Source organism: Gracilinanus agilis, chromosome 4 (assembly GCF_016433145.1).
Source record: "Gracilinanus agilis isolate LMUSP501 chromosome 4, AgileGrace, whole genome shotgun sequence".
NCBI classification, from domain to species: Eukaryota; Metazoa; Chordata; class Mammalia; order Didelphimorphia; family Didelphidae; genus Gracilinanus; species Gracilinanus agilis.
The window spans coordinates 58,992,558-59,004,741 of NC_058133.1; the positions used below are offsets into that span (position 1 = coordinate 58,992,558).

General features: G+C 36.2%; 1 protein-coding gene across 1 annotated transcript in view; it reads right to left on the minus strand.

The window, feature by feature from the left end:
* The window catches only part of TMCO1 (transmembrane and coiled-coil domains 1), a 46,018-nt gene that overhangs the window by 21,721 nt on the left and 12,113 nt on the right, over positions 1–12,184 (minus strand). Inside the window, exons 4-5 of the mRNA XM_044672336.1 lie at positions 10,963–11,009; positions 10,027–10,094 (exon numbers count right to left, since the gene is read on the minus strand). Of these exons, the coding sequence (XP_044528271.1) occupies positions 10,027–10,094; positions 10,963–11,009 (115 nt within the window). The remainder of the gene's footprint in view (positions 1–10,026; positions 10,095–10,962; positions 11,010–12,184) is intronic.

Here is a 12,184-nt window from a genome sequence, read left to right on the forward strand (position 1 = left end):
AAAGAAAGAAAGAAAGAAAGAAAGGAAAGAAAGAGAGAGAGAAAGAGAGAAAGGAAGAAAGAGAGAAAGAAAGAAAGAAAAAGAAAGAAAGAAAGAAAGAAAGGAAGAAAGGAAGGAAGGAAGGAAGGAAGGAAGGAAGGAAGGAAGGAAGAAAGAAAGAAAGAAAGAAACAAAGAGAAAGAAAGAAAGAAATCTTGGCGAATTTCATCTTGAGAATAACCCATCTTATCTGGCCAGAGGAGTTTGTTGGGTGCAGTACCCGTGGCTGCCCCAATAGGTGGCAGTAAAGTCTGACCTATTAGAATGGAAAAGGCAGTGGAATCTGATCAGCTGGAAATTACATCTGAGCAGCAGGAATAAGGAACCTGATTTAATTCTTCTTGTTTATAAGTTTATATTTAGATTAGGATAGATAGATAAGGACTTTGGATTTATAGATAAATAGGAAGAGAGGGTAGTTTCGACTTTGTCGAAGGAGAAGAAGGTCTTTGTGGGCCAGATTGGTTGGGTGGTTACAGTTAAGATTTATTAGCATAGGGACCTACATAATAAGAAATACCTTCCTACCTGTTTTCCTTTTACTATCCCTTCCTCAAAAATTTTTATACCTATAATAACTATATTTTCATATAACTGGCCTAAGCCTGAATTCTTTAGGTACTGTTAGAGAACCCATCTTTCTCCACAGTCAAAACAACAGCCTGTCCACTCAGGACACAGGTATTGGAAATGCCCATACCAATACCAATAATCTATAAGGATCAATAATTCTTATTACACTATCTCCCATGCTTAGAAAGCTCTTTCTCTTCAACTCACCAACTTCCTTCAAATCTCAGCTAAAGTCCCACCTTCTGTGAGAAGCCTTTTCCAGTCTTCCTCAACCTTAGTGCCTTACCTCCAATTTGCCCAGTAAATACCTTGTTGTACCAAGTTGTTTACATGTTGTCTCTCCCATTAAATTGTGAATTCCTAGAGAAAAAGGATTTTTTTTTTTTTGGCCTTCCTGGAAATCCTCATACTGAGTCCAGTGCCTGGCTCATAGTGGATGATTAATTTCACTCTTCATCAGTTCACAATGGTCTTCCCAGTTTTTTTCCCTGAAATCATACATTCTATCACTTCTTATGGCACAATAATGTTCTGTTACATTCCTGTAGCACAATTTTGATCATTCTTCAAGAGGACATTCCTTAGTTTTGGCTACCACAAAAAGAGCTCCTTTTAGTTTTTGTATATATAGGTCTAACACACAATTTGATAACTTTCTGGACAAAGTTCTGAACTGCTTTCTAGAATGGCTGGACCAAATCTAGATTCAATTGCTTGCCACTTCTGGGAGGGCGCAGGTAAGAAGGGAGGGAGACAGTCAATTACATAACTTCAGAAAACTTATGTGGAGATTTGTTATTACAAAAAAAAATGGTAAAATAAATAAATTAGAATGGCTAAACCAATTCATAGATCCACTAGCACAGCAGGTCTGACAATGTACCCATTTTACCACAACTCCTCCATTATTCATTTTCCTTTTTCATTATGCAAGGTGGAACCTCAAAGCTGCTTTAACATATGTTTATATATATACTGATTTAGAGCATTTTTTTCATGACTGTTGAAAGCTTAGCTTCCTTCATCCTTTGAAAAATACCATTTTATATCCTCTGACCACTATTGAACAATGGCTCTTAGTTTTATAAATTCTAATTCTTTCTGTATCTTGGAAATGAGACCTGTATCAGAAAAACTTGTTTCTTGCTGTTCTTTATAAGTAGGACTTCAACCTCTGAATACCTGTGTCTGTACCTTTTAATCTATTGTTCCTCCAAACTTGGAATGGATTACTTTCTCACCTCTGAGAATCCCTAACCTTCCTTCAAGGCTCAGCTCAAATGTCACCTTTACATAAGTCCTTCACACAGCTGCTGGTTATCTTTTCCCCAATATTTTGCATATATCTACCACATATGGGCAGCTAGGTAGTACAATGGATAGAGTGTCAGGCCTAGAATCAAGACAATCTTAGTTTAAATCTGGCCTCAGACAGTTACCAACTGTGTGACTCTGGGCATCCTGTTTGCCTCAGCCTTGTCATCTGAAAAATGAGCTAAAGAAAATGGCAAACCATTATCTTTGCCAAGAAAAGTCCAAAAAAGGACTTATGAAGTTAACATGATTGAACAACACCTTTATGTCCATAAATTCTGTCATTATACTATAAGTTTCCTGAGGGCAAGGACTGTCTCATCTCATCTTTGTATGTCCATCACTTAGCACAGCACCTGGCACATTACAGGTATTTAATAAATGCTTACTGATTGATTATAATATTAAAGTAGTTCAGTAAGAAATGATAACTTTAAGAAATTGGAGAAATAAGGAAAACATTTTTGAGAACTGATACAATAGAAAATAGGTGGAATCAAAAGAACAATATATATACAATGACTGGCAGTGAAAAATGGAACTCACTAAAAGGAAATCAAACTAAATTAACTGAAAAAGCAATACAGTTCAAAATGACAAACCTACCTCATCTCACTCCTCAAGCAAAATGTTGTAATGGTTTTGGATGTTTGACTAATTTCTTTTCTTATTTGTTATAGAGTTCAATTAGGAGATGGATATCTCCAGAAATGACTGATATGAAAATGAAAATTATCAACTTTACACACACACAACTAATCAATTTTATACATCCATAAATTATCAATTTTACACACAAAAAATAATCTCTCTCTCTCTCTCTCTCTCTCTCTCTCTCTCTCTCTCTCTCACACACACACACACACACACACACACACACACACACACACACACACACACGCGCACAATCAGAGATTTAGAGTTAATAGGAGTCTCGGATGCCATCTAGGCCAAATCTCTTCTTTTACCAATGAAGAAAGCAAAGCACTGAGAAGTGACATGAAGTGCCTAATGTCATACAGGGCAGTGACAGAGGCAGAATTTGAATTCAAGTTTCTAGCTACCACTTCAGTGCACTTTACCCTGCATTTCCTCAGACTTGATTACAATTTGATCTAATCTGCAATATGCCTGCCCCAAGTGGGATCTTGCCAAGCAGGTGCTTCATTGCAGGTCATGGCTTAATGTGATTCTACCAATCACATCATAAAAGACATCATAAAAATATTATAACTCAAAGAAGAGGGTAGTTTTTTGTTGTTTCCTTAAAGTGACAAATAGTATAAAGTATGTAACATTGTTTCTGTTTTTCAAAAAACTTAAGTGTGGAGTTTCTGCAACTAATGTATCTTATTGGAATAGGAACAATGTAGACAGGGAATGAGAAAAGAAAATCTGGGATCTGGAATCCCTACCTTGTATTTAAAATGAGAGTAAGGCTTTTATTTTTTTGGCCTGGGAATGGAAGGGTTTTACCTGAGGTTGCAAAAACAAAGAGTCAGAGTTCACACCTGAAACCTCTGATTCTCAAATCAGTGTCATTTCCATCAAACCAAAAGGTCTGCCCAGATGACAGAGATATTACTTAGTGTCCATAATCCCAAGTTTATATATCTCAGATTCATTTTCAAGAAATTCCATTATGAGGCCATATCTGAAATATCTTGTTCAGTTTTGGAGGTCAAATTTTAGAAAAAAAGTAACAAAGCAGAACAATCCAGGAGGATCTTAATACTACTATATGATTTAAGGATCAGCCAAAGGAACTGAGGATGTTTAGTCTCCAAAAACATGACACTGGGGAGACATGATAGATATATGCTCAAGTTTTAAAGGGTTAAAATATGGAAGGGGGAATTAGATTTGTTTTGGTTGGTGCTAAAGGCCACAAGCAGAGAAGCAGACTGGTAAATGTAGGAAAACTTTCCTAAGAATGAGCGCTATCTCAAATAGGCTACCTCAAGAAACAATGGGTTCTCCTCACTGCATATCTTTAAGCAACATTTGAGAACCACTTGCCAAGTATATTGTTCAGGCAGAGATCAGACTAGAAGTCCTCTTAGGATTTCTTCCTGTGATTTTCTTCTGAAATTCTATCTTTCTTCCAGAATTCTATAATAATATGACTCAATATTAATTGTGACTACTCAAGACACCTGCCAGTTCAATAATATTGCTGCTTACACTGTCTCCTTGACATCCTATGTTTATTCTTACTTAGTGTAGGCTCTTCCTTCCATATAGAATGCCTTCTAGATATCCAAATTCTACGCATCTTTCAGGTCCCACTTCCTCTAAGCCTCCCACTGATTGATTTGTTCCAATACAAAAAAAATTCCTCTGAATACTCCTGTATTCATACTCCTCTGAATTCCTGAGAAGTTCCATTCTGTTTAAGTATTCATTCAAATCATATAGTTCTACATGAATAGTCTGTTTTCTAACTGTTCATGTGTTTTCATTTTCTTTTCCCAAATAAGTTGTAAGCTCCATTAGGGCAGAATCCATACCTTATTGATTTGTCTGGTATTCTCTATATTGTTCTCACCCAAAACAATTTTGGATATAATAAGGATTTAATAAATTTTATTGATAAATGTCAACATGAGTATCAGACACTCTAGCACCAAAGTATAGACTGAATGGACCAAAAATACTTCAAAGAGCACCCTGAAAGTGATTATAAAACACTGAAATAGGAAGCTGACTAAAGAATTATTTTGATGATTAGAGAAGAAAAACACACTAGGATGAAGAGATAATAGAGATTAAATGACAGATTCCAAATGAGACCTAAGTCACGATAGAACAGAAAGGCATTTTCATATAAGATAAACTGATGCAATTAGTTTATTGGGAGAAAGGTATCAAAGCAAAAACACTCTTGATTAGTATTTTCTGAGATCAAATATAATTATATAGACAAAGTTATGACAAGATTACATAGTTATTTTAAAATTAAATTATCATGGAACTTATAGAAAATAGATGTTTTTGTCATGGGCATAGAAACAGTTTAGAAAGAAAATAAAAGGTGCGAAGAACAAGCAGATACTGCTTTAAATAGTAAAGTATAAATAAAAGGTTTCCTTAGGGATTGATGACACAGCTAGCTTAAACCAACTGATAAAGGATATGTCATTTTCCAATCTTTAGATAACACTAATCTCTTCCAGATAAGTAAAATGTTCAACCAAGGGAGACTAAGCAGTCAGAAAGCTTCAATGTAAGTAGAAAAAAGTGGTCCTTGTGCTTCAGTTTCCAAGAGTGAGGTAAAAAATGTATAGATAAAAATAAATTCAAACTGAACTGATAAATTATCTTAGAACCTACCAGTTACTATCAAATAATGAAACCTAAGAAATTTATTAGATCAGATCATATGTGCTAACAAGGGCTAACAGTTAAAAAAAGAGACAATAGCATCTCACATTTACATAATGTTTTAAGATTTACAATAGTATTTTGTAAATATCAATCAATAGTGAGGTAGATTGTGAAATATTTTTATCTTCATTTTATATAGGAGGCAAATAAGATGGAGGAGTTAAATGACTTCTCCAGATGACACAACTGATAAAGATTACATGGTTATAATGCCATTTTTCAGTCATGTCTGGCTTTTTATGACTCCATTTGGGGTTTTGTTGGTAGAGTTACTAAAGTAGTTTGTCATTTCCTTCTCCAATTCATTTTACAGATGAGAGAACTGAGGCTTAGCAGAGTTAAGTGATTTGCCCAGGGTCACAGTTAGCCAGTGTCTGAGGACAGATTTTAATTTAGTTCTTCCTGATTCCAAGCCTAGTTTTCTATCCCCTCTACCTGGGAATCAACTCATATCTCTAGATTCTTGAGCTTCATTTGGAAGGGAATTGAAAATAAAAACAGAAAATTTTGTACAAAGTTATGGGACATCTGTATCCAAAATACTTCACGAGATTTAGTTTTTCCACTTCAACAGAGACATAACAAAGCTAAAGATGAAACCAATAATAATACCATATCATTAATATAGCATTTTAAAGTTTTCAAAGAGTTTTTTTAACCAAAATATTATCTAACCTTATCCTCATGACGATCTTGGAAGGCAGGTGCTATTATTATCTCTCTTTTAAAGATGAGGTAACTAAAAATAAATAGAAGTTAAATGACTTGCCCTGGGTCACACAGCTAGTGACTGTCTCAGGCTGGAATTTAATTCAGGTCTTCCTGACAATAGGTTCAGTATTGTCATTGAGGCAAGGGAGTTGTGCTGAGAAGAGGTTCAGTCTGAAAACAAATTCAAGAATAGTTTTTAAGGAAGCAGCTGAGCGGCTCAGTGGATGGAGAGCCAAGCTTAGGGACTTGAACTTGTTTTCAGATTAAAATAAAATTAGAAGGGGCAACTGGGTGCATCAGTAGATAGGTTGTCATGCTTAGAGACAGGAAGTCCTGGGTTCAAACATGAACTCAAGACACTTCCTAGCTGTATGACCCTGGGCAAGTCACTTAACCCCCATTGCCTAGACCTTACTGCTCTTCTGCCTTGGAGCCAATACACAATACTGACTCCAAAACAGAAGGTAAGGGTTAAAAAAAAAAGTTTTTAAAATTTAGATAGCTACATCACTGATAAAATAGTTAAGGAAACTGATGATATTTTAGAGATGAAGTCCTAATTTTATGAGGCTATCATTATGAGGAACAACTGCGATCTTTAAGCTGTCCTCTGTACCACTGTCAGATATATACTACTAAATCAGAGAGATCATGGTTTGAATCTGTATGAAAATTTTTAATTTCAGTTACATAACTACAAAAGAGATGTTATTTTTGTCCCTAGACAGAACCCTGTTGTTACGCAGAAACAGAAAGGTAAAGATACTATGTACTATAGAATATCTGAAATTATAAAATAGGGGGAAAGCTGACATGAATTCATTTAGACCTTAAACTTATGAAAACACCATTAACCAACTAAAACAGTGTTTTTATTGATTTTGCTTCATATAACCAAGATGTTATTTAGTTCCCATATCACTACACCAGCAAAAGACTAAAATCACACTAGACTGAATAAGAAATCCAATGAGTAAATATAGTGAATACTTCCACTCCAGAACTGCATGAAAAATCAATCAGACACCCATAGATTGGAGGAAAGGAGGCTTGCAGCAAGCCAGGGGCAGCACCACCTCTCCATGCACTCAAATATGGAACAAAGAATCTGTAGCTCTTTATCTTAAGGCACCAGGTTTGTGTGTGCAAGGAGGGGGGGGGAAAGTCCTAAAGAAAACTACAGGGGAAAAAAAAAAACACAGTGGAGACCTTGAAAACACAGAGAGGAAATGCCATGCTAGTATTCAAAGACCAAGATAAACCAGACCCAAGGGGTCAGAGGTACTTATAACTCATAAAGGGCTTTGAAGATTTAGTGCTCTGAACCTCAAAGATGCACAAAGAGCCTATCCTCAGGAGGGGGGACTCAGCATTAGTACCTAGGTGACCAAGTGAGGCTAATCATGCCACCATCAAGACGTGCATTAGGATACTGGGTCTGGTCCTGGCTATGACACAAAGCCCAATACAGACTGGAGCAGTGATTCCCAAAGTGAGCGCTACCGCCCCCTGGTGGGTGCTGCAGTGATCCAGGGAAGCGGTGATGGTCATGGGTGCATTTATCTTTCCTATTAATTGCTATTAAAATTTAAAAAAAAAATTAATTTCCAAGGGGCTAAGTAATATTTTTTCTGGAAAGGGGGTGATAGGCCAAAACAGTTTGGGAACCACTGGACTGGAGAAAGGAAAAAACACTACAAGATACAGACCACTATAAAATAGAATTATGATAGATTCAAAGATACTCCAAGATCTAACTAGAAGAGAATAAGATAATTGTAAGCAGAGATTCAAAGGGAAAAAAATGGATTTTCTATGAGTACATGAATACCTAGAAAAAAGAAAACAGGAGATTTTTAAAAATGAAATAAAAGCTCTGGAGGGGAAAAAAAAGAGATCGTGGAACATAATACCCCAAAAGGCAAATATATGCTTACAATCAAGAATAATTTAGCCTGAAAAGCTGAGCAAAATCCTACAGGGGAAAATAATGAACATTTAAAGGGATAAAGGACTTTCAAGTCATTTCTAATGGAAAAACTGGAGCTGATGTAAAAATATAAGAGTCCAAAAAAATCTGCACAAATTGAAGGAAGCTATATGAAGATGAAAGTCTAATACTCTAATGGGGGATAATACCAAATGTCCTTTCAGAGAACCTTAATATCTTCAAAAGATACTTGGGAATTATGAAAAACAGAGGACTGGAGGGGTAGATTGGTTCTCTTTTGAGCATTTTTAGTAGGGAAAGAAAAGAGGGGGAAAAAGGGTAGGGAGAATAGGCATCAGAATTATTTTCTATTTGAACCAGACAAAGGAAGGTTGACACATATAACCAGAATCTGGTGTAGAACTAGATGAAATTCACTCAAGAAAGAGGAGGGGAAGATGGTTTAAGAAAGAGGATAATACCAGGGAGTGAATAGTTGCCAATAAAATATACTTTTGGATCCTGAAGGGGAGATGAACAGAAGACAAGAAGAAACTAAGGTGAGATGCCCATAAAATGGAAGAATGATTATACAAAATGTGGCATATGAATATAATGAAATATGATTGCACTCTGTGATAATGAGATGAAATCTACCCTGCCCTTGCTTAGATTTACTCACCAAAGAATTAAACACTACCATTTGATTCACAAATGGGGAGGTCTGTGACCCACATGTGCGAAAGTGAAGAATCAGAATTGACTGACTGCCCCCTGGGCAGTGCTAAGAAAAGCATCTGTTTTGATTCGACACGTAAACTAAGAGGAAAGTACAGGAAGTGATGCAAAAGAAGCCCCTTTAAAAGAGAGTTCAGTGAGTTCAGCAGGGCTCTTCTTGTTGGTGTCTTGGATCTGGAGGAGCTCTCTTCTGGTTCTTGCTTGGACATGGAGGAGAGCTAGACTTGGGACCCTGAGAACTTGGTGAAACTGCTCTTAAATCTCTCTCTTAGAACTACATGTGGTGAGTGAAGAAGGCTTACTCCTTTAACCTCCCAGGATGTACTAGCCTCCAGGAGGCTCCCTTGATTGGGAGAAGCCCTTGTGGCTAAACCCCTTGTTAATTGACTTTTAGCCTCTGGAGCCCTCTAGGAGTAAAGCCCTGACTTGAATACAAATTTGGTTTGCTAAGTTAAATCTTACTCTACCCTCTTCTCATCTCTCTACTTCCACTCTCTCCTATATTTTGTAAATAAATTACTAAAATCATCTTAGGAATTGATATTTATTCAGTTCCTTGCCAACCACACCTTTTAATATTAATATCAAACCAAAAACCTCTTTTTTCCCTCTTACAACTCTATGAAATAATGAAGAGAGATGATTTCTGAGAAAATAGCTTTTTCCTTTGTGTGTGTGTTTTTTTTAACCCTTACCTTCCCTCTTGGAATCAACACTGTATATTGGTTTCAAGGCAGAAGAGTGGTAAGGACAAGGGGTTAAGTGACTTGCCCAGGGTCACACAGCTGAGAAGGGTCTGAGGCCAAATTTGAACCTAGGACCTCCCATCTCTAGGCCTGGCTCTCAATCCACTGAGCTACCCAGCTGCCCCTTTCCTGTTTTTAATTGGTTTAGGGGAGTATAAATGTTGATACAGAAAAAAGAAGAGAGCTATGATTGATTGCCTTTGCAAAAAAATTTGAACCAAACTAAGTACACAGAAAAGAGGAGAAATTCAGAAGAAAGCATAGACAAACTAGATAGTTCTGAAAAATAACTTGCTGGATTTAAGATATACTTAAAAAGGCAAACAATATGGAAAAGAGATTAAAAAATTCATATACAATCCTCTTTTTGCCTCCTAAAGTTTATAAATGGAAATGCTCATTTTTTAGGTATGCAAGTTCCAAATTTTAAAAAAAAAATCTTTTAACCAGTTCTTTGCCTCTGTTTATATTCAATCACTCAGCTTTATTATTGTTGAATGCCTTAGAATTAAAATGCAAACATCCTTTTAAAAAAGGAAATGAATACAAATATGTGCAGATAAAAATATTTAGAGAAAAATTACTTACATGGAGTTGAACATTCCCATTAGGGCAGTAAAACAAAAGCCAATTGCAAACATCGATTTCATTCGAACCTGCAATGAGAAAGGAAACAGTTACTGTACCCTACTGGCAAACACAAAGAAAAAGTACAACTGCTGTGAACACAAATTTCAGATCAACAAAGTTTCAATTGTCCACTAAATAATGCATTCTTTTTTTGTTTAATAAGACATGAATTTCAAGCAAAAGGAGATGAAGAGAGCTGATAAAAGTCTTTTGTTAAGTCAACAAGAGCTTCAAGACAGCTCAAACTTCCACTCAAAATCATATTTAAAACCAGATTAGAAAATCAAGCAATAAAATAGAACTATTTAATGGCCATTATGTTTATCCTAGAAATAAAATTTAAACAAGCTTCTTAAATAAAGGATAAGTGGGGGATGAAATAATTTTTATCATCCTGGAAATATTAGAAGAAAAATCAGTAAGAACAAAAAGACACCTACAAAAGGAACTAAGGAAGGCAGAAACTATAATGTTCTCCAGTTCTCAAAGTGATAGGACATGATGGTCAGAAGGTATGAAATTAATTCATAATAGATGAAAGTGCTTTTCTATTTGATTATACAAGCCTAAGGGAAAAGAGGCAAGAATTGTGCAAGGAAAACAACTGATGTATGAGATAGGCTAAAAAGTACTATTTAACTTAATAAAACTAAGTTTTAACCCTAACATACAGTCACCTTCTATTTTGAACCAAGAAACCTAAAGTATGACAAATAACAAGAATGCCATTGCAAAGCATTGCAATGGCAATTTTTTTTGTGGGAAAAAAAACAACTTGCAAAGACAATATAATCCCATCATAAATAAAAATTCAGCTGTAAGATAAGGGATGAAAGGCAAAGAAAAGTAGGGATCACAGTGAGGTGTGCAGCCAATAAGTGATAAAGCTCTTACCATTGACAGATCCCTATTGTTGTTCTTCAGCTTCTCCTCCTGCCTCTCTGCAAAGAATCAAAGCCAGCATTAATACACACAGCATATACTGGGTCACTCAGGAATATATAGTAGTAACCAAAAAAAAAAAACCCATAAAGGTAAACTTTTTTACAATACAAAGTGTTTATGCTGACACTGTAAATCACCTTCTTGATACTCCCCTTTTCTAAGCTTCCATGATACTACTCTTTCCAGGTTCTCTTTCTAAAGACAGCTGACCACTTCTCAGGCTCCTTTGCTTGATTTCACCTATTTCACTAAATGATTTCATCAGCTCCCATAGATTAAATTATCATCTCTTAAGTGGATAACTCTCAGATCTACTTATCCAGCCCTAGCCTCTTTGCTGACCTCCAGGACACATCTACACATACCTACTGGGCATCTTGAACTGGATGACCCAGTGTCATCTTAAATTTAAAACATTCCAAACTGAAGTCAATATCTCTTCCCACAAACTCTCTCCTCTTCTGAACTCTTTCCTGCTACTGTCAACATCCTACTCAGGTTAGTATGATAATTGTCATCCTTGACTCCTCATTCTCTCATCCATTATATCTAATCTGTTGTCAAGGCCTGTCGATTTGTACATTCAAAACAGCTACCGAACATGAATGACTCCCTCTCTCCTCTGATATTGCCACTACCCTGGTGCAAGCCCTTGTCACTTCCCACACGGCCTAATACAAGCCTGCAGTTTGGCCTCCCCACCTCGAATCATTAAAGAATCCATTCTTTACTCAGCTGCCAAAGAAAGCTAATGAAGGACTAATTTGTCATCTCCCTCAACAAACTCCAGCGGTTCCAAGATCGTATTTGGCATTCAAAACCTTTCATAACCTGGGCCCCACCTTACCCTTTCAGTCTCCTTACACCTGTTATCCTCCAACATATGCTGCACAATAATGACACTGGTCTTTCTGCTATTACTCACATAAAACATTCCATCTCCAGGAACTTAAAATTTTTCCCCCATATTTCTAGTTTCAAATTTTTTTCCTCCTTCAACCTCCTCTCCTACCCATTGAGAAGGCAAGAAATCAAGGCCCATTATACAAAGGAAATTATGCAAAAGTCATTAATCACCATGTAAAATGTAGGAAAGCAGCAAAAAAAAGAAAGAAAAAAATCCTTCAATCTACACTCAAGGTCCATCAGGTCTTTATTTCAGGAACTTTTG